At 32.0% G+C, this 24,223-nt stretch overlaps 1 protein-coding gene across 2 annotated transcripts in view; it reads left to right on the top strand.

Moving 5' to 3' along the window:
- The first annotated feature begins 15,044 nt into the window (after positions 1-15,044).
- LOC123006320 (Kv channel-interacting protein 4-like) overlaps positions 15,045-24,223 on the top strand; it is a 53,493-nt gene continuing 44,314 nt past the window's right edge. Inside the window, exon 1 of one of the 2 annotated variants that reach the window (XM_044400724.1) lies at positions 15,045-15,207. In XM_044400724.1, the coding sequence (XP_044256659.1) occupies positions 15,045-15,207 (163 nt within the window). Of the gene's footprint in view, positions 15,208-16,932; positions 17,040-24,223 lie in introns of those variants that run through there. The other variant, XM_044400725.1, reaches the window with a different exon arrangement.

Raw genomic sequence — 24,223 nt, 5'->3', positions numbered from 1 at the left:
AGCATTTCAATTTTGTTGATTAGTTACGGTTATGCACTAGATCGAAGACTCTAGAAGTCCGTGTCAATATTTCGGATGGAATGGGACCAATTAATGTTCTGGTGTGTTGTTTTTGGAACGAAAATCCGGTGTAGTAGAAGTTAAATAGAACGCGGATACAGGAGGAGGTACGTGAGGAAAATGCGGATTGTGATTGTTCGAAATACATAATAATATGTAGGAAAGACAAAAAACAAGTACAGTTGTAGTAAACTTGGTCATTGGCACGGCTTATATGCAGTAGATGGCGAATTAACATCAATACCGATTGGAAAAAGTTAAAAATAAAAGTAGTTTGACCTTGACCTCGAAGAACTTCTAAAAATGTTAGAATGGATATTCGGGCCACACGGTGAGCTAGCACCGTTAGATTTTAAATTGCTAGTGTTTTCATTGACCTTATGTTTTGTTTACACTTAGCGTTCAGCACAGGACGTCAACTAGAGTTATGAATATATTAAGGAAATTGCATAAGCAGGCATACACGTTCAATTACCTAACTGCGTCCATTTGCCTTTGAAAACAACATTTTTATTTAAATTTAATGGCTCCCATTAAACTTCGCCCGTTTCTCTGCCTTCTATCTGCAACATGCCTGCACTCGACCAACTCGACCCATTACCAAATTGTTTTTCAGACGACAGAAACGGGCCGGAAGCTACGCTCTGGGGACAATCTATAATTCATCGGATCAACATTTTCAAAAGCACCACGATACAATCAAGTTCGTTTCGATAAAAAAACAACGAAAGAGAGATGCAAAAGAAGAAAAAAAGACACCACGGAAGGTATCCAAGGATAAATGTACCTAATCTAACAGCGATGTTAAGGATTGTAATAGAACCGCCGCTTGATATCTCGACGCATAAAAAGCCGTTTCAAAATAAAAACACAACCACAAGGACTTTACATGTGTGTGAGTGTGAGAGATAAGTAGATTTTTCATCCCTTAAGCTATTATGGGTCAAGGTTTACCTGTACGCTACTCGTTAGTTACTGTGTATTTTTTTTTAAATAACATCATCTGACATGTCTACAGCCTCTATGTCGAAATCAACGAAACGACTGAGCAACACCGCACTCTATAATAACACCTTTTAAATAGATTTTTAATCGCGCGAGCGCTGAATAAAACATGAATCGATGAAATAAGATGTGTTTTCTTTCATTGTGACCATGTGGTCAAGTTAACACGTGGTTAACTCTACGTTTAGACAACTTTCACTAACAATGTATCTATTAAAGGTAATATAAATTGAGAACGCAAAATTAGTCCATGTTTGAAAAGCTCCTGCATATTTATTCGACCGAATTTTCGAATCCTGTTGCAAATGCCGAACTATTCAACATCCAACGAAACAATCAACATTTTCTGCCAATCACCATTAATTTGGAAGCAACTGTCGGCCCAAACCGCCATGTCCAAACACGCATCTCTCTTATGAATGAGTTCAGGTAAAATATGGGCAATAGTTTAAAAATAACAGATGTTTAAAGTTTGCAGCCGCCTACGCAGGTAAGTCCGCTTTGATGGAAAACAAAAAAACGCTCAAATGTCCGAAAAGGATAATATTACGTTATTGACGTTTTCGGAAATTAATAGATCTTTTCGGCGAATGAAAGCGAAAGCAAAACATCGGACCCATAAATATAGATCACCTGTACTCCCCAAATCCAGATTTTCGAACACATGCGTCGAAATTCTCCGAAAACACGTAATTATATACTATAATAGCCGCTTCCTGTCCAAAAACCGAAATTAATTAGGCGTCAAGAAGTGAAGTAATAGAGAGCCGAAAAAGCGCAAAAAACACAACTTCTTGTTGTTCTTTTAAAAGGAAAGTTGCACAAAAGACAAACTTTCTGCCAAATATAATGAAACATGCACGGATTATATTTTTCAGAGCATGTCGCTTTCCGTTTTTTCTTTCAAATATTTCGGTGCAAAGTCGTTAGCATCAACATTTTTTCTTGATATTCTTACATTTCTACACGCACCCACCTCGAAGTGAGCCGTTCGTGTCTATACTTTCCCTTTCCGTTTGCTCTCGAAATATTGCCATCAAAGGACTGACCCATTTTTGTATTGCACCAATAAAATTATTACCTGGAGCTCCCTATTTACTTCCAACTTTGCCCATTTTTCATTCCCATATATTTCGTTATATTTACGAGCTGAGGGACAATAACTTTCGATAAAAATGTGACGACCGGACTCGAGCTTCTAGAAACTAATTAAATCGATAAAATAATTGATACAACACAAAGAATTAAAAGTGAAATGTCCGTCAGAAAATATCACTTTTACCTGACCTGCTAAGAAAGTTTATAACTCAAATTATATAAACTTGTTTGTAAATACAATAAAAAGTCGGTAAGTTCTAATAAAATCCGAAAGTCCTCGATGCACGGAGAGATCCTTGCCGTAAACCCTAACCCGACAAAATTTTATTGCTTGGCTTAAAAATCTGACGAACAGTAGTAAAACATGCCAAATATAGCTATTTATTTTACCGGAAAAACTATAAAATACTTGACAAAAATCTCCGAACCGTTTTAAAAGATTTCGTTTTATTTCCAAGTTTCAAACCTATTTTTGACCTGACTAAGAAGAAAATCCATATTTTCAGCAAAAGTGTATATACTTTTATGTGCAAGTTTCCCATACATTTTAAATCGCGTCTCTTTGTGCTTTCTCTTTAACTAAGCGAGAAAAGCTCGTTGTTTATACGTACCCATTTTAACCTTGTATCAAACGCTTTATTCTTGCTTTCTTGAACAAGTTTTTCCAAACGAACGGGTGCAGCTTTTATCGACAATTTCACTTGACTTTGTTAGATATGCAATCAACAAAACATCTTCGTATATTCGATTACATAAAACTTGAATAAAACCCATTTCTAATTACTCGTCACTTAATTGAATCGCTATTTAAAAGGGAAGTGCTGTTGTGGCACAGAATGTGAAATACCATTTAAATAGTGTGTGTAAAATGAACGTGAAAGTGGAATTGGGGTTCAAGGTTTAAATTCTTGGGTTAGAACAATGATTTATGGTTTCGACATGAAATTTTTCACTTTGAATCGGATTACACGTTGACGAAATCGAAGCGGAACTCAACGGTTGTCTCGCAATAAAATTTTTTCTTCAAAGAAATCTTAAAATTTTTTACTTAATTAAAGAAACGATCAGTGTAGAGATTCGCTTTTTTCGACAGACACGTGGAGAGTATGCTAATATATAAACTGTCTAGAAAAAAATTAAATCGAAAAAATATACAGTTAACTGAAAACAAAAAATGTTGCCTTAGCATCATCATGAATATTAATGGCAAGCATATTCCTCAAATTAATTTTAAATACAGAGCTGACTAGACAGACAGTAAAGGTATAGCGACTAAAACCAAATACATAATTAAGTTAAGTGAGATAAATATTTATTAGAGAATTTTTCTGTCACTAAGGCAAAACCGGTAATGCAAAAACAGAGGATAAAAACGAAGCCGGAATAGAATGAAAAAACGTGTATTTTAGATAATCAATTGATTTAATTTATAGATACCGTTAATTTAGTTTTAAGAATACGCTTGAATTTGAACTAGCATAGTGGCAATAAATATTAATTTGGTCTATCACTAATTTATTGCCCTATCTTAATTAAACCAATATTTCTTTATAGCGTTAACATTGACAGAAAAAAAGGTTCTTATCTCATTCAAACTTTTAACCAATTTGGATTTTTTAATGAGCAAAATATGTTATTAAAAACTAAAATATTAAGTTTAATAAATGTATCAATAAAAAATAGTTCTAGTTCTTGAGGATTTTTTCATTTGTCAAAACTAATTCTCGTTAAGTCATTAAATAATGGAAACATTACTTTTCCATAAATTTGTTTCTAATGTGCCAAGTAGAATCAGGTTTCTTAATGATGTTTACGAAAAACCAAAAATGAGGATATTTGTGTGGAGCATCAGTTGCTTAAAAGATTTTTCTAGAATCTTGCATAAGTCTGTTCATATTTTTTTATTTATTTTGGGAGAAACTGTTATTAGAGACATAAATTGGGACAGTAGTGTGAGAAACCAACCATTGCGGTAGTAACAGTACGAGGAGGAGCATTAATGTTGTTAAATACAGCTTCTGGAAGCTTGTGAAAATGCGGAACTGCTTTATCGTGAATGTAGCCCGTTCTCAGCTCACCATTTTAAATTGTTCTCAATAGCAAGTAGTGAAATTTTCTTATCAATATCATGGAAATTGGCAAAAATATAATGCAATGATGGACGCAATGTTTTGAGTAATTTTTGACGTCATTACTGTTCATTAAATCGAAACATATCCACGTTGTGCTACTTCTAGTTTGATGTTAGGTAAGGAAGCTTCATTGTGACGTAAATTGTGGCACGCAGTTATATTTTATTAAAGTATGTAAAATGAGAGTGAAAGTGAAATTGGGGTTCAAGGTTTAAATTCTTGGGCTCCAACAAAGATTACTGTTTCGACATAATTTTCACATAGGATGAAATCCTAACAGAATTTCTATAATTTCTTATGCTGATGTTGATTAGTTGATTATTTGAATGCCGGAACAATGTTGAAAATTAAAAAAAATGTGGCACGTCCTTTTCACGAATTGTAAATTCATGAGCCGTATCATTTATAAAATGTTCCAATTTTATCCGGAAGCTTGCTTGTATCATTTTTTTGAATACACTTTTATTATTATTCTGAAGTGTGCACCGGTTTTGCAGCTGGTCCTTTAATACGGTTAGCTGCATAACAATTGATCGAAATTAAATCTGACGGTTGTGAATACCACAAACGTCAAAAACAAACATCATGTTGTAGAAGAATTAGAAAAGAAAACACTAAAGGATAAAAATTAAATTAACTCTGCTATTCCTAGAGAACCAGACGATGTTTCAAGAGAAATGTAGCAAGGAGAGAAGTGAAATATGTCCGAGAATTACGGCACGAATTTGGTTTTGGCGAACATTGTGATATTTTCATAAGTTTTATAATACTTCGCGAGTTTTATAATTATCAAAAAAATCTTATGTACAAACATCAAAAAATTGGATATTTCTTGTCTAAAATTGTCTAAGTTACGCGCATAAACATCCTAAAAATGTTTTGTACTCACAAATACGCAGTTTTACTCCAAAGTTATACGGTTGTTAGGGCTACACTGACACACTCGCTGGCTTTAATTTTTATGTTATCAAGATAAAAACATATTTATGTGTCACTAGTAAACTTTTTTGCAAATAAATTAATTGCTGATGCAAAAAACACAAAATAAGTTGGAAATAAGCTTGGGCTTCTCAACAAGGTTTATTATTTATTACACAGGGCGGCAAAAAAAGGCATGTCGTGACAACTTGACAAATTATACATAGATCATTTTGTTTAGTGAGACAAATCAAATGCACTAAAAAAATTTCAAAAAGTCCACACATTGAATTAAATTTTTTTTTCTAATTTAAATAAATTAAAAATTTTTTAATTTCAAAAAATCATTACTCAATAACTATTAGGCCGATTTCTTTCAAATAAAGACCATTCTAAAGGGATGGACTTTCGAACAGTGTTCGAAGAAGTTCGAAGTAAATCGAAATAATCTAAAAAAAACCCAACGAGTAATTTTTTTTATAATCACCATCGTATAGAGCATCTCTTTATTAGTTGACATCCAAATTTTTAAAAGAATAAACCAAGTAATTTTCAAGATATGATGTTTTGAAGTTACGGTTTGCTAATCATACATTATTCATAAAACACACAAAACTGTTTTATTATCAAAAAAAAATAGAAAAACTCTGAAAATTAGCCCTATCAATAATTAGTTAGGTATGTAAAATATCGCCAGTTTTAATTAATTAGAAGTCGCGATTTATCAATGCGCGTAACCGATGCCGCACCCTTATTGTCTTTTTGTCGCCCTGTGTTATTTTATTACACTTTTATTATTTTCGCTTTGTGTTTGTATTTTAGCTCAAACAAGAATTTTGATGTTTTTTGCAGAAATACAGATTTAAAAAAATCTAAACGAAACAATAATTAATTAAATAAGCGTAAAAACATGAGTGTATCAAACAACCGAAAACTTGAAATAAAGAATGTACCTATCCATATTTTTGCTTATTTTTTACAGACTTTATTTGAGGTTGTCATTGTTGTTAGGGTTTCATTGAATTAAGGTCAAGTTCTTCTACTTCTTGAGGGAACATTCGCCATGCTCTTCGCTCACGTGACCACAAGGTTTAGGAAGAAATCGCAGGAACAAAATGTAATATTTTTTCAACTGATGCTAACAATTCAAAATACCTTATAAAAAACAATTTTTACAATTATTTAGTAAAGGGACAAAAATTTTGCCAATAAAAGCCCCAAATAACATTGAAGAGAGTTACAATTTAGGATACAGCTTCCTTGTTTCCTCTTTTAATAGCCTATAGCAAAAAAACTTTGAAAATTATTTTTCCAATAGAAATAAATAGAGTCAAAGTACAAACTTTAAACCCTCATAACTTCGAAATTTTATAGATAAAATTTTTTCTATGTTCCTGGTATCTTACCTTATTTTTCTCTGGGGTGCGAATTCTGGCGCACCCTGTATTTTTTTAACTCACTGCCGACACATTTCGTAAATGCAACAATTAACCGCGAATGTAAATTTCGCGCACTAGTGCTTTAAAATCACCGAAAAAGCACTAAATACAAAGCATTCTAAATATAATCTGATTTGTTAATAGTAAAATCTGCTTTACTAAACGCGATTTTTCCAATTTGGATGCTGAAAATGTTGAAAGAATAAAATTAAATCGCTATTACAAGTAATTCAAATTCCATTGACATTGGGTACATGCCTAAGTACAAGGGCAAGCGCCATATATTATTCACTATTGGTAACAGTCAATTTTATTAATAAGAAAAAATGTTATTGTTTGTTTCAAAAAATATTGTACGAACCTCGATACGCAAAGACGTCTAGGCGTCTCAGAAAAAAACGTATGGGGAAAGGAAATAGCGAAAACTGCAGTATTAAGTTTTAAATAGTTTCGATACATACTTGAAAAGATGTGTCTAATTTGCGGTCTCATAAACACGTTTTATGATGTTTTCACGTTTTGAAGTATTTTTCTTATTTTGAAAGTTCAGGAAGAAGTGTAATAGGTGCCAGGCGCTCGATGTCATAAATAATTTGATATATCGCGTTTTGATGGTGTATTATAGCTGTCGTCGGTCTCATTCGAAGTTTTTTTTTGTAAATTGTTTATAAATCAGCGCGCTTTTATCGCATTGCGTTGGTAAGCGGAGAGGGAGAGTGAATTATAATCCGGTCCTGTGGCTGAAAGACCGGCGTGGTGCAACATTAGGGGAGTTGCGACGCCTGCAGTACTCACGTGTCTCTTCGACGCTAACCGCTCCATCGTCCTGCTGCTCCTACTCCCAATCCTATTGTCGGTCGAATCCTGTCAGTATCGCGCGCGTTATTGCAACTTCCAAACTTCAACAAGTGTGAGTGCATCCTTAAACGGTATGTGGATTTTTCTCTCACACACAACCACTCCCGAAGGACTCTCCAAGGATTCCAAATTGTTCTAATTGATTACCACAATGTTGCGTGTTGCGGTTTCTTGCGTTAATTAGTTACGATTGTTAGGCTTTGTCTTTGGGAACTGTTTAATAATCTCATACAAAGAACAAAAGATAATTGCGGATCAAGACGTGCCGGAGCAGATGAACGCGCATCAAACGGTTTATCGGACTTTTAATGGTACCAACTGCCGAAACACGTGGGAATAGAACGGCGTTTTTCCGACTTGCAACTTCTTATTTTTCCTTATCGGCGATTATTGCCATCTTTTGGGATAGTTTTATGGGTCTGACTCGCAGATTTCAATTACGAATGTTCCACCCTTTGCCATCAAGCCAATGTTATCTTTTTCGTTTGCTTTTTATCTTTATCTTACAAAGACTATAATTACTAGTATGTATAAAGATTCAACTTTGAAAAAACGCTTCGTATTAATTACAATTTGGTAATGTATTTTTACTGTTAAGACATTTTTCTCAACTCAACCCAACAAAGAATTTTCGGGTATCAATCAACGTTGATTTTTATTATATTTAGATATTTCTTTAATTTAGGGAACAATAAAACGTTGAAAAATAATAAAAGAATAGACGCAATGTTAAATTTTTTCAACATAAAGAAAAATCAGACTAAAAACAAACTTTCTAAAGATTTTTTTAAATATTTTCCTGTTTGTTAAAATTAAGCTACCGTAAGTAAATATGATATTAAACATACAGATTTATTTGTACTAGTTTTGAGAAGTAAAATTAGATTTTTTTAAGCACGGTGTTTTATTATTTATGTAAGCTATAATTTCTTCGACATTTTTTTTAAATATGGAGCTGCCCAAAACTCAACATAAATAATGACAGGGATTTAGAAAAAAAAATAGGGGGTTATTTTTGAATGATAGTCTCTTGTTCATATTTAAGTCGTGATTTATTTCTTCTTTACAAGAAAAAATGAATAGATTTACAAATTTACTGGTGTATTTTTATGTGCATGTTTAATTTTTGCAATTCATACTGATCCAATAAGTAGTTTTTCTTTTTAGTCGAGTGTTTTGTTCATTCTATTATCAGATTACACTAAGGCTTTTAGACGAAGTCGATTAAAAGGGAATCTAATCTAATTGCAGGACGTGTCTATGAATAGATTTTTGTTCCCCACTGCGTGGTCTTATTTTTTCTTCATATGATAGTGTGGCATTTAGCTAATTAATAATTACTTTGGAATATTTTTTACAATATTTGTACAGAAATTTTGCTTTTATTAAAGTTTCTATAGTGAGAACTAAATAATTAAAAAGAAAATTATTTTTTATATAAATTTTGAGGTTGTGCAGTGTTTCACGCAATAATTACTGCGTATAAATTTATTTATTAGAAAGAAGTGTTGCTTGTTAACCAGAACAGATTCACAATGCTGAAGTTGGCGACTTGAATGGAATTTTAGATCGCCTCCTATTTACACTCACTAGTTCAGTATACGCAGTGTAATAAGCCTGAATTTTATAAATGTGTCCATCTGAAGGCTATTCTCCGGGAAATAAAGAAGAAAATAAGATTTTAATAATAAAGGAATTTACTGTGATTTACCAAAAGTCGGTCCATTTTAGGGTATGACTCTATAACCGCATTCCGAAAGTTGCATTTGAAGATGCTTCTTTGCGCCATATTTGAATATAAATATTCAAAAAGGGTGACTTTGTATTCGGAAATAAGAAATTCCCGGCACAAAACTGTAACGTTTCAACACGTCCAGACAGCAATGCTTTATTCATTACAATTTTTATCCGTAGATTTTTGCACCCTATTTGTCACATTTTGTGGCATCAATATACCGAAATAGTGAAAAACTCGGATGTCTCTTTTTTACAGTTGATTTATTGCTGGAAAATTAAAAACAAAGAGAGCGGAAAAGTATTTCAGGCGTTTTTAGCTTTTCCCAGAATATAAGTGAAGTGTATGTTGTAATCATGTTCAACGAAAAGCGGCCTCAAATGAAATAACGTTCAAAAAGAGACCTGAAAGGTTGTGTTATTCCTGAAATTCACTTTTGCGCACTGTAATAAATTTTATTTCAGGTCCAAGATGGGTAATTAGAAATGTACACTTCCAACAACTTGAACTTGCTTTAGTTTACATAAAACTTAAACTTATCATAGTTTTCACTTTACTGGAGACGCTTTTATTAACAGTTCTTTTGTGCCCCGTTTATTTCATAACCGCCTAATTTACTCGGATTTGTTACTAACTCGGCTAATTGCAGGATTTACTCAACTAACGCAGACATTCCCTGCTAGCTTATTTTTTTATGCGCAAAACCGTCACTAATTTTACACCTCATTTACATTTTCTATTAAATATTGCAAAATAATTATTTCCCAGTGTATATTCAAATCGTCGTGTACATTGTTTGTGAGCACAAAAGAAAGGTTTAATTGTTTTCAAGGCATTTTAATTTTTCGTAGTTCTTCTTTTGTGAATCAAGTCTCCGTTTATTTCTGACTAAAAGCAAAACATCTGCCGTTTCACTTGCAAATTCGAATTATTATTAAATCCATTTTGATGCTAGTGTAAATAAAGTACATTACTGAAGTGACATTATGAACCGGCGAAGGCACTTTATAATATTGATTGATGATTCTATTTGCGCTAATTTTATATTATTTTTTGGTTGAATCTCGTCATATTCCGTAAAATTTAGGCCGCGTGTTTTGAGTGTTGGCTAATAAAAGGTTCCCTTGAAATATTGTATCTTGTTCATTACATTATACCGTAGTGAAACAATTGAGTTACTTTTACGGCCTTATTTTTAAACAAATATTTATAATATATGTATGCCAGCAATAAAAGTTAATTAACTTGAATTTTTTTATAACTTAATTAAAGGTAACATCTTTAAAATTCGAAGCAATGTAGGGTGAGGTTTAAGCATCTCTTTTCAGTTAACTGTTTGTGAAGTTTGGATTTTCGAAGCAAATTCGAAACATTTATAAAACGCACACACACATACACACCTTTCTCAGCAGTTTGTTTTAACGTGTTTGAACAATCCTTTTCATAAAAGCATGTTCTTTTAGTAAATTAGGATGAAGCGAGTATTATCCTTAAATAAAAATTCAACCACTTATATCAGTGACAGCATAACTCATCTGTTGATATCATAAACCGAATATTGGGGGCGCTCTTAATTGCTATTAAAAGCTCGAAATAATCCTCTGCATCAACGTGCATAACCCGGAAAGGGAGGAGTTGGGAGAGTAATTGTCGGATTTTGGCTAACGACGTTCGCACTAGCAATTCTTTAATTGTGGAAACCCACGCCTAAATGGCTCTCGTAGAATGGACTAATAGAAAAGTGTGAACTCTGAAGTAGTCCACACTTCACCTCCGCATATTTTCTAAACATGTTCTCTAGAGGTGGACCCTTGCTTTTCCGCTTAAGCTTGGTATGTTTATTACAACTAAAACTATGCTCACTGTAATATTTCACGCTTGTGCTGTTTTTCTGTAGGCTTATATTCACTTTATACATTTTTTAAACTTTGGCTAAAATGCATTAGCTTTCCCGGAAAAGTTATTCCAAATAAATGCAAAAATGCGCTTATTAAAAATCATGTTCATTGTCAATTAAACGAATAAATTTTGCATTTTATACATGACAGACCAGTCGGAATATAAATCTAGTAATGTTCCAAACCCATTTTCTAAAGACAAAATTCTTAGCGAGACGTTTGTTGTGTTCATTATGTATAACAAAGGCTCACTATCTTAACAAGTACTCTTGTGACAAATGCTTCCGACTCGTAAACTCGTGTTTATTATATTATATCTAGTTTAGCATCACTAAAATATTTCGATTAAGTCATTTAATAGATTTCTAAACCAAACTCAAATTAATTATTTTATTACAACTAAATTAACATGTTAAAAAGGATTATTTGTTCATAAACGTTTACAACAAATGAATTATTGTGCTCACGTAATATAATTTATCGATTTTGCGTCTTAAAGTTTTAATAAAGTTAGCTAAAACTCACGTTGAATTACTAGCTTTAAAAGGAGTAATAATTACTAATGCAAACATAATGAATGGCAATAGGATAATTAAATGAAGTTATTAAAATTTTAGTTAATCAGCAAGGAGCGGTTCTGGAATAATACAATACTGGTAACAAATGGTGCTCATTCTGAGTTATTATTTAGGCGTTTAAATAAGCTACACAATCGATTCGCTTCCTCAGTTTCAATTTACTTAATTTATTATGATTGTGAACAACAGGTTGCTACCTCCTTTTTGGCCAAAAGCCACTATTCTATCGCTCCAGCCGTCAGCATTTCTACTTTGTATTCTAGTATTTTCACATATACTGCAGCTTATTGATACATATTTTTATATGTAAGCAATCGTCAGCAAAACTCTAAACAGCTTAGAATGCAATTTTTTTATCGATGAGTTAGGCACGAAGAGATGTTTGCCCCTATGCCACGTTTTTTTTTAATCATAACGTTTCTAAATAACATAGGACTGTGTTTAAGGGTAAAAAGGGGACACAAAACATTCTCCATATTACAAAGTAAGAACAAAGTTTCCACAAGACGTGAATAAGTTAAACAGCACACAAGAGAGGTTTATTGCTACGATTTCCCCAAAAATGTAAATTTTGTTATGAACTTTTTAACATAAAACATTTTTTTATTAAAATCAATGTGAAGTAAATAACAAAATTAATCCTTTCGTTTCTTTTGTATGTGAAGTATCAAAGAGTTGGAGTATTTGTCGCCAATTGTTGACGACACAAATAAAAGTGTTTGATCTGGTGTGAATAAAACAAAATGAAAAACCGATGAAGCTATTTTTTCCCGGTGCAAAGGACTTTACCTGAACCAATATTTAAAGCTTGACTCAATCCTTTTTATAGTGTCGATTTTATCGGGCTTATAGTGTTTGTTTCAGTTCAAGCAAATGAGCTTTTTTCTGATTCTGGTGCTTCGGAATATTTCATACGTTACATTCGAGTGCGCGTAGTCCTACTTTGGGTGTATTTTTGTGGTAAAAACGAATTTCAAGGCACTTTCCAAGGGCAAATCTAAATTACACTTACGCTTTAGTGGTTATAGAACTTCATTTGCTCTGTGCCCTTGGGCTCTGGTTGAGATCGATAAATTCTCACCAAAATGTTACATCTCAAAACCTGACAAAAGTCATAAATTTTGCTTAAAAAAAAGCCAATCTACATGACGAGGTCTTTAACCAACCGCAATGCGACAATGGGTGGTCTTCCTGCTGGTATTGCGAAGGTTGCTGGTTTTTCCGTGAAAAAATTTAGATTTTTTAACGAAGCGCGAAGTTATCTGTTATATTTTTACCAGAGGCGGTACACGATAAAAAATTTAAATGCGTCATTTATGTTTTTACGCTACTCTTGAATTATGTAACAACTGTAAAAAAAGTTTGTACAGGGTGCTAGACGAGGATTTATGACTGGTGTTTATTTACCTTTATTTAAAATTTTTCAACCACTGTTAATGCATGGCACTGTGTAAAATATGCACTACATTTGTCAAAATTATAAGGAGTGACGAAAATAGCAAGATAACACAAGCGGATAAATACCTAACAAAAATATTGCATTTTCATTGGTTATTCATACGCGTTGTACCGCAAGAGATAAATATGGGGAAAGCTGTCTGTGTGTTGTGCTTTGCGTTTGGTTTAAACCATCTGTAAACGTATAGAATGTACTATTGAACTATGTAACTTTGTTACTATTGACTTACAGGATATTGCGGACAGTGTAAATAACGTTTTATGATATTGTATTAAAAAACGAATGATATATTGGATATTTAGTCCAGCAATATGAATAATGAGAGGATCAAGTTTAGGTGTGATCCCAATAAGGGCTGTTTCCATTCGAGTCGAATTCTGTTCATAAATCCGCTTAAATGTAGGTCTGGTTATAAACGCGGATTCCACTATTTAGATAACAGCCACAGAATTGTGGTTTTTACAGTGATATAGAACAGAATACCAAAATCCTGATCTCTTGCCGATGAAATTACAATTATTGTTTAATAAAAAGCAGTCGAAAGACACCAGAGTTAGATTAGTAAAACAAATGTGTATGTGTTTCATAATTTGCTTTTTTGATTTCTTATTTTCTTTGACCCACAAGTGCAAACCTAATTTAATACCGATGAACCTGCCAAGGGAGATTAATTTATTGTGCCGGGCTCAAATCTGGCTTATTTCAGACCCTATAAACTTACTAAGTTTGGTAGTTTCTTGCAGATTGTTACCACAGTTGTAGTGACATTTCACAATTGTTTTGTAATTATTTCGTTAAGTATGGAGGAAAAATTAAAAAAATAACAAGAATATCCGATTAATAAAACACGACTGAAACTCAATAATGCTGCGCTTTTAAATGGTTTGAAAAAAAACACTCGTTCAGTTTCAGCCCCAGTCTGAACAATCATAAAAAAACTTCGTTCACTTTTAATGAAAGCAACAATTGGTGAACTATTTTAACCGAAAAACCATTTACAAGTCCTTTTTGCATTTATTTTGGATGAATCATTTAGTTGCTCCATTTGAATCGTGTAAACACCGAAAGTTTAACTCGTATTTGGGATCGTTATTGTAACAAAAAATACAGCACAGAATTTTTGTTGATTTCGATAAAGCTAATTAATTTCGTTCACTTTTTCCATAAATGAAAGCTTTATTAATTTATTCATATTTACTTTGTGTTTAATTAAAGTTTGAGCTACCAATAGTTAGTTTTTCTTTTTACTTCAATGGATTTTTCTTGTTTGGCTCGTCCGGTGAGATCTGTCATGCTGCGGCAGTATTGAATTTTTTGTAGTGCGATACTCTCACATTTGGAAAGACCCTTGTTGAGGAAGGGTGTCAGGGATCTGATCTTAGTTATCCTGTCCTATTCTAGTCACATATCCTTGACTGCGGCACTGACTCTAAGGACTCATCGTTGGATAAATTCTCGTTGAGGAGCATCCATATTAACTGATTTCATTAAGATACTGATCTGCTGATTTGGTTGTGCGTGTTTTAGATGATAAAAGAGATCAAAACGCAAGAGTAATGCGATTCATTTTGTGGGCTGCTTATTGGACAATCTTTATTTTATATTCTTCATCAAGCGAAATTTATAATTCTGTTTCGGCAATTTTCAAATAAATCATTTTGCACCCAGCGATAAAATTTTAATTAAATTTCGCCCTAACACCGTTTTAAAAACCGCGTTACAGGTAATGACACCAAATTTAATTATAGTTTTGTACTAAATAAACTTGTACTAATTATTTTTTTAATTAAATTACTAATTTTATGACGCTGTTAGGAAACTTGTGTTCATATTTATATTTCTGCAGGGCAAGGGATGAACGACGATGTATAGCGTGGTGGCGCACCAAAATTACAGAAAACGTGATCGTTCACCTCGACCACAAAACGAAGGTTCGCCAACAGGTGGCCACACTGAGTCTCACAGGAAACTTTCTTTCTACCAACGTATCTATAGATACGTAAAGCAACAGTTTCAACAAGAAAAAGGTAAGCTCAGACAAACCTGTGTTGTACTTTTCCGCAACTGTAAAATAACTAAAGCTTCCGCTACCAACAAAAAGAGGGCGCGCTTTTTGTCAAAGTTTTAATCGATTTACAATTTAATTTGTGTACTATTATTATTTTTACTTGTCATTTTGTTTATTCACAAAATATTCCAATAAATAGAATACTTTCTTATTCTACTAATTCGGAACAACTTATCGTTAATTTTAATTTGAGCAAAAGTTATTTACATTTACGGAAGCTTTTATTGGAATACCAAGATTGCGTTAACCCTTAATGTGATAATCGATATCTAGTCAGAGGTAATTAATGGTTTTGATATTTGTTTCACTATAGACTTATCGCTTTGTGCTATGTTACAAGATCAGTGCATTAGACAGGTCATTATCTTGATTATGAGGAACAATAATTAGTACTTAGGCTTTATCTCTATGTCGTATTCTGGAATTACGAAACATGAGAAAATTTACAATTTTGAATAATTATGACTGTTCAAAATCCAGAGAAATGTAAAAGACAGATAATCAATAATGTTTATTTTTAATAACAACCGTTGATTCTGTTTAGTGCAGCTGTGTCTTTTGTTAGCTTGGATGCAAATGTTGCAAATAAATTGAAAATTTAATTACATTTTAAATTTGTCAAGATAAGTGTCATCCGATTGCAGTACACCAACAATTTTCTTTTAGATTGGTGGTTAAAATATTTTTAATTTTACAACAACTGTTTCTATTTAATAATAATAGTTTTTGGATAAATTTTTTATGTAGTATCTTAAAGTTGTTAAATTAATATTTTTTAAAGCGTTAAAGTGAGTATTTTAATGAAACGGTGACCGATAAATCTACCACACTGCGTTAATTTTTCTAAATTTATTACTTTTAAAAACTTTTGCAAAAACCTCTACACTAATTTGTAAAAGATTGCTATTGATGTAAACGATTTTTTGCAATTATACAATGTTGGAGTAATTTGACCACGAAGGACATTGTATTAATTGGGGAAAAAGTTGTGAAAGACTATAAAAAGCGACTAAACTAAAGTCAGACTGATAAGTGGCGTAAGGGTCACAAATCTGTTTCTCATCGAATAAATTTTTCACTAAGTAAACTGGAGTTACCACGTGCTATAATCGATCGTATGTGAAATAAAAAGTATAGAATCATTCACTGGGATTAGAAGTCTAGGTGTTTCGCGGAAATCGGTTGGCGGTATATTTATATGAAACGAACCTATCAGATGTTCGTCTCTATTTATAAAACACAATAACATGTTTTACATTTGAGTTTAGATGGAGATTACATTGTATTCGTTTGTATTGAATTTACAATAATGTTTCGATATATTTAGTTTCTGCCAGATGAGTTATCTACACGGACAAGCGGCATTTTCCCTGAAAAATGATAGAAGGAAAAGCTTTAAAACCAAAGTTTATAATTATGCCGCAATCAGGAGCTGCAGAGATCAGGTCAATTACCGGCAAACAATCACGAAAGTGACTAGAACATGTGTGAAATGTACCACCGGAATGAAATAATTGACTTTTCGTCGTGGATCGGTAGAAATCGGAGGTACAAAGCTCACTGAAGCTTTGCGTGAATGTACGGGCGAGATCGCAGTAGGCTGCGTAGATATGTTAAGAGCTTGTGTAGTCACACGTTGTTCTGCATCCTCCGAATCCTGCGCTAAACTGAGCTCACATCCAGTGCACATTGATCCTACACGTAGACCATAAACACGTGCTATACTCAAATCGCGACATTCTTTTTACTCAAATCACAATACATGTAATATGTTTGGAGGAAAGAAGAAAGGTAAGTCTAGATGTGACTACACTTAATTAACCAGTTCTATTTGAACACACTGGTTCTCGACTAAAAAACCCGTTTACAAATAAAATGCGTTAATTTTAAAACAGTTTTTATGGACTTACCTACGTCAAACAATCTTAGTTACTTCTATTCTCCTCTTTGACATCTCCTACTAACGTGCTTGGCAGGTTTATTGCGCTCTAAAAATAAAGACATATTTTTATTGTAATTAAATGAATAAAATCAATTCCTCTGAAACCGTTAAATTTTGTGAAAATTGCAACAAGATGGTCTAAGTAGCATCATAGTTGTTATCGTGCACTGATTTAGTTGCATATAATAAAAATATTTACGTGTTGACAAATGGTGGAGGCGCCGGGTTAGCACAAAATAAAACGAAATGCAAATGATTGCATGTTTTAACAAAAAAATAACTTTTATTTTATTGTTTGTAGAAAAAATAAACATTCAAACATTAAATTACATTGCGTTTAATGAATTTCAAAATAATAAATAAAAATATACTATAAACATTGGAAAATGATGGAGATACTGGGTTTATACATAAAAAAACCATAGAAATACAAGTTTTACAAAACATTATGCTCCAAGTTTATTAGAAGACATAATAAATTCACTTCTCTACAACTGTTTTGTTGCAGAGTATTTAAGAACAAACATGTATATTCAAATAAATAACATAGTTGTGTACGTTTTATTATTACATATTACGTATTTATTGTAAGAGATTTGTGTTTTGTGTTTTATGTGTAACTATATCTAATTTAACAAAGTTCGTGCTAATTACAATTCATCTATTACCACTTTGGTGTATTATTATTTACACCCTAAGTTATAAAACTTGTTAACATAAAGACTTTATTATACGAAAGCTGCCACATGGGCTTGTATTTTACTAAACACCGGAAGTTCTCAATGTAATGTTTTTGAGTTTTGTTGTTTAGTTTTAAAAATAATTGCATATTTTTATCAAACTTAAAAACCTCGTTTTGCTAAATATGTATTTAGTTTCATGTAAATGAATCATAAAACAGTGAGCGCAAAATGGTGGAGGCGCCGGGCAAACCCAAAATTTCGCTATTTACCGACGTGACGTGCCATCCAAACAAGCTTTTGCAGAAATCTTTTCAATAAATTTTCGGATATAACACAAACGGCAAAATTATGCTGAGCTAGTTCAGATAATTCTATTGGACAAGGCGAGCAAATTCCGTTCATTTTTCGCTGGATTTCAGTTGATAAAGGAAATTTCTTGAATATCAATAGCGTTGAAATACTACAATAGACAATTGGAGACAACTTGAAATTGGCAGGCTAAATATTGATTGTAACATAAACGTAATTATTACACTACTTAACAGTTAAGTTAATTACAAAAATTGAAATCGAATTGCCAAATTAGTATAAAAAAGTATGCAATTATTATCATATTAGGCAAATACCAGAAGAAAAATCTAATAAAGAAAGTTTGTTTGGCAAAAAGTTTAAATTTATTTTATGTGAAATACTTTAATGCGAAAAAACACGGAACACACATTTTTGCGTTTTCATCAGTTATCTTCAATAAGATACATAAATTGCACCGCCTATTATTCACAATATTGGGAGTTGCTAAATTGACATAATAATAGTGATTACATTTCAGTTCTATTCATGCTGATGGAAAATAAATATTGACGTTCCAATTGAACAGAATCCAATTTTGGCTCATGTTTAGATTTTAAATTTTTAAAATAAATATTGTAATTGTAATTTCATACTTATCACAACAAAAAGCAAAAAACACAAGTTAAGATGAATGGTTTAACATAACACAATAGTAAGAAGAAAATGAGGTAATTTATCTACTTTCACAAATAAATCAATTACCAAGTTTAGGTAAAGCCACTTTTAAGTTAAGTAAGTCTGTGTCATCAGGGATTATCTGAAAAATCAAGTTGTATATGTTGGGGCGAAAATAGCCGCTTAATGGACCATTTGAATAATGTTGTAGTTACAGCATTAGGTGTGAAACTGAGCTCTCCCTCTCCAATATGGTAAAACACAGAGCAAACATTGTAAACCAGACTTGATGAAATGTAGTTCTCATTTAAGTTAAAATTTCTAGAATAACTTTAGAAACTCTTTCATTAATCGTGACACAAAAAGTGCCTTAACCGAAAAGGATTTTATAATTAAAAATATTCATTAACACGAAAATTATACAGTAACGCGATCTGTCAAAACACGCAAGCAAACGTAATGGAGGTAATAAACCAGAAAGGATTCGTTGCGAAGAAATTACAAATTCGCTTTATTTGAATGTGTGCTCTGACAGCTCTTAGAATTTTTCAACTTAGACTCATTAAGACACATAAATCCTTGCAGATTCTGTGTAGAAAACACAAAAAGTACATTAAGGCTTTGTGAGGTATTTACTGTTTAAACTGGAATGGCATTTAAATATTGCTCGTTCTCGACACTAATACATGTTCCCAGGAATAGCTTGTAGGAATTTCGGATGCTTTAATAGCACACGTACACCATAGATATTGCGTGAGATACTTCCTAGCTACGCCCCAAGGGCTGACAATGCACACTTTTATTTCGCTCGTTCGACCCTGTCTGAAACTCATCTAAACAACTCAACTTTCTAATCAAAGTTTCTAGAATTGCAATACTAAAATAGTCGTTATTACTAATTAGGAAAAAAATTGCTTTAAATCGTTAGATATTGCCGTTAATTCAATATTTGCATCACACTAAACTCACATTATAAAAGTTTCAGTTGTTTATAATTAAATTTTATATACAAATGTGGTTCAACAAGAGACTTTCCATAAATAAAATTGACAAGAATTGACTTTATTTATAAAGTAGTTTTATTATTACTGGCAAATGCTCAAATTCGCGTATAATTTATAAGAGAAGAACGAGCTGACATCTAAACAAATCAAATTATTAGTATTAATAAAAAAGCGGCTTAGTAAAAAAGAAATTGATGTCAATAAAGCAAAATTTGGTGTTTTGATTGATTCATTTGAATATAAACTGTCACTGTCATTGTATTTATTTTCCCTCAAGTTCACCAGAGCTTTTAACATGCATGAACTATGTACAAAAAAAGCACTTTCAAGTAATTATAAAGGTGTTTGTGTATTTATATTTCATTAGTAATTAGGTGTGATCAATTAATCACAACTCGGAGTGTGTGTGACGTTTTAGCATAGGCGCAAGGACTTGGAAATGTTGAACGCGAAAAGTGGTGTTGCATTCACAAAAAACTTATCTACACATAGCGTTTTATGGTGATCAATCATATCTGTGTAAGTATTCTCTTTAACATTTTTTATTTTGCTGAACGCTCAGAGGGGTTGTATTTGTGTTTGACTTTTGTCAAAAATGTCGCGAAAATTGTTGGTGAAAATTAATCAGTGTGATTATAAAAATGATTTCCTCGTTTATTTCAAAGTATTTTTGTTATTTATCTTGTTTATGTGTGAATTGATTAGGAATTCTGTCACGTTCCAGGTGTTTCACTTTTTTGTTCCGCCAGCTTTAATTACGTTAATAAATTGGGAGATTCATAATAGAAGTTTTCTTGGCAGACGCTGTACATTTTCCTAATAAACTAGTCTAAGGCTTACAAATTCTACCTTATAAACTCAAATATATTCTGAGGCTTTGTGTAGCCGACGAAAGTTTATGCTTTATTAACTTACTTATTGTACAACACATTTAGTAATTTATTTTTTGAGTCAAAAGAATCAGAGGAACGAAAGTCTATTTCAGTACCTTCTGATCCTCTGCAAACCGATAAATGCTTAATTAATCAAGCGGCTATCGAATTTCGTCTTGAGAGAAATATATCGTCGGTGAAGCTAGTTTATGCTTGTATGTTTAGGACCTTACTTCATTGAAAAGACAGTGCAATATTGATGGCTTTTTTTAAGTAAACTTTTCACCATAAAACTCTAATGAAAAAATCAAAGCAAACTGCTATTTATTAAGAGAATAAATTAACTTGTCTTACATAAAACTAATTACGCAAATAAAAATCTTCCGATAATTTATGAATATTCCGACTGTTTTTTATTCAAAAATCTCACTGTTTTGAGTTATATCTACAAGATTTATGATCCTGTTTGATATTCATAAATGTGCACTGAAAACGGTTGAGAACAAACCAGTGTCCAGTGGTCTGCTATACCTTTCCGAACATGAATTATGTTATGTCTTTTTGCAACTAGTTAGATAATAAAACCCAATGAACATCTGATATGCATATTGTGGCTATTAAAAAAATAAAACTAATTCTTTTTTTTAACGTATGCGGTACCCAAATTGCTTAAAAATAGCTTAAATTGTATTAGTTTTGGTGAAATACGTTGAACTGCAACAATTTCTTACTTAAAAATGACAGTCTATGGCCAGTGATGGCCAAAGTATTGCATAAAATGTCGCCAAAATACCGTGTCACAAAATTGCATTTCGTGCAACTGTTTTCAGTTGCACAAAATGCTTATTGTGACACCGAAATAGAAAAAAGTTGTTTTGTTATCGCACGTTTAACCCACTCTTTCAAGTCCCATGATCTGACGAAAGTTTGATGATTATGATCGAATCTGGCAGAGCTACGTCTCGAGCTTTATATACCGAAATACGAGGACTAGTACACCTGCGTTAGAGGCTTTTATGACTACTAAAACCTTTTATATTAAAAAAGCATTCAGTTGGTATAAACTCATTTCTATATTCGTCTCGGGGAAATCGTACACATTTTATTACTCTTGAAGATACAGGGTTATTCATAAATATAAAGCAAAATTTGAATCTCACAAATGAGATGAGAGATAAAATGATGTTAATTTAAATAATGACTCGTGTCCTATATCTAGTGATAACAATTTTACAGCTCTCGGAATGTGGGTATGGAAATTTGTTTTTTTGTTGTAATAACTTTGGAACCATTTTACCAAATATTATAAAATTTGGAATGGCTGTTTGCGAGAACAAACTTTTTAAACTAGTGATTACGAAAACCGGATACATCTACTCAATTTCCGGTACCAGCAATTGCAGGTCGTATTTTCTGTGTTTTTTCGTTTTTTAGCATCTTAACATTATTTTTTTTTAATCAAACCAATAGAGTAATCAATTTTGAATAAAAAACGCACCTCTAAAATGGACCGTTTTAAAGATATTGTAATTTAAAGTGAGAACTACACAACATTGAAAGCAAAAAGTATGAATTTTGAATGAGTGATATCCACGGCAACAAATGACCATAGTCACATATTTTGCTGTCAGGCATCTGTCAACTTAGTATTGGATGATTATTAGACGATTAATCGAAAATATTTAATAAAAGAGTTTATCTCAGACTCCAAATATAACGTTGAATAAATCCAAATGGATCTCGTAGCATTTAATTCATAAAAAATTCACAAAAATGTATCATCATCATCAAAGTTAACAGATGCCTGGCAGGGATTTATGTGACCATGGTCATTGGTTGCCGTAGATACAACTTATTCAAAATTCATATTTTTCATTTTCAGCGTTGTGCAGTCCTCACGTTACGGTCCATTTTAGTGGTATAAAAGGTTGTGCGTTTTTTAATCGAAATTGATTACTCTTTAGTTTTAAGCAACAAAAAATTAGTGTTAAAAGGCCAAAAAAACTGAAAAACACAGACGTGCAACTGCTGAAACCGGAAATTGAGTAGACGTGTCCGGTTTTCGTGATTATTAGTTTAAAAGGTATGTTCTCGCAAGTAACTATTCCAAATTTTATAATATTTGGTCAAATGGTTCCAAAGTTATTACAAAAAAAATAAATTTCCATACCCACATTCCGAGGGCTGAAAAATTCTTATCAATAGAGATCGGACACTGATAGTCTCTGCACACTGATTATTTTATTTATCATTTTTACCAATTTAGAGGTAAACTGTAGACTAGACTTTCTAAAGTGGATCAGACAAAAAAAAGATATTGGGCCATATTAGTTTATACATCAATACTTTTATAACGAACAATAAGAGCGTTGGGCAAATAGCCAAACAGCTAATCGGACTGCTAAACATTAATATAAAACAACTGCTAACAACGCAGTGGAGGATTAAACAAACGATTTTTCTAATTTGACAGATTGAAAGCTCCGGTGCAGGTTAATAAGTATAACAAACATTCAATCATATTTTATAAACGTAAACACACTGGTTATTTTTGCCTTTTGCTGTTTGTTAAATATTTAAGTAGAAAATTATGTTTTTTTTGTTAGATTTTAATAACAAAATATTTTAAAAACTTAGAAGAACATTTGTAAAATGATTTGTTTTTTGTAACAAATACACTTTTCTGCTATAAAGTTTAAAAAAGTATATATTTTTTTTTAACACCTATTATTCCCTTGTTTAAAATTTTAATATTAATATCGATCGCACCTGAATAGGTGTACACGACATACAATGTTTATATTGATCTGAGAGTGGATATAATACGTGTTGTAACAACATCAATTATAAATAGATAAATATTTCCAACACTTTAGAAATTAGATAAATAGAAGCCTCGATAAATTTTAAGGTTTTGGACTGCAAAAAAAATAATTGAAAAATTTTATAGTTTCGTTTTAATTCTTTGGTTTTATAGAAAATTGCGTTTACTTTTGTTATTTTTTTTGTATGCAACATTTAATAAAGCTTGTATTTTGATGCGAATCAATCTATACAATACAGTTTTAACAAACTTGTCAGTCTCAAGACATCTTTAACAGTTACCAATTATCGTGTTTTCAAATTTGTGATCAGATTCTATATAAAATTGCATGTCAGATACTTTTTGTAGAGGGTTTCAGGACGGAATTTTGATAATTAGTAAACACTTATTATTATAAGTCGCTGCAAACTCTCTATTTTCTCGAAAAACTTATTATTTAAATTTTATTTTTGAATTGCACCTATTTTTGCGGTTGTTGCGGTAAAGTCTTTTTTACATTACTGTCATAAGGATAAAAAATACCAAACACATAATTTTAGTGCACCAACAAAATTCATTTTTGTCACAGGCAGCTGAAATAGTCATACAAATTCTGCTAATGTTGCAGAACGTTAAATTTAATTACACATGCACACACTATTTTTTGAAATTATGGTTTTTGTAATGCAATGCATACAACGTATT

The sequence above is a fragment of the Tribolium madens genome, unplaced genomic scaffold (genome assembly GCF_015345945.1).
Source record: "Tribolium madens isolate multiple individuals breed KSU strain unplaced genomic scaffold, Tmad_KSU_1.1 Scaffold_2;HRSCAF=44;Tcas5.2_LGX, whole genome shotgun sequence".
NCBI classification, from domain to species: domain Eukaryota; kingdom Metazoa; phylum Arthropoda; class Insecta; order Coleoptera; family Tenebrionidae; genus Tribolium; species Tribolium madens.
This window is presented reverse-complemented; position numbering and strand designations above follow the sequence as displayed.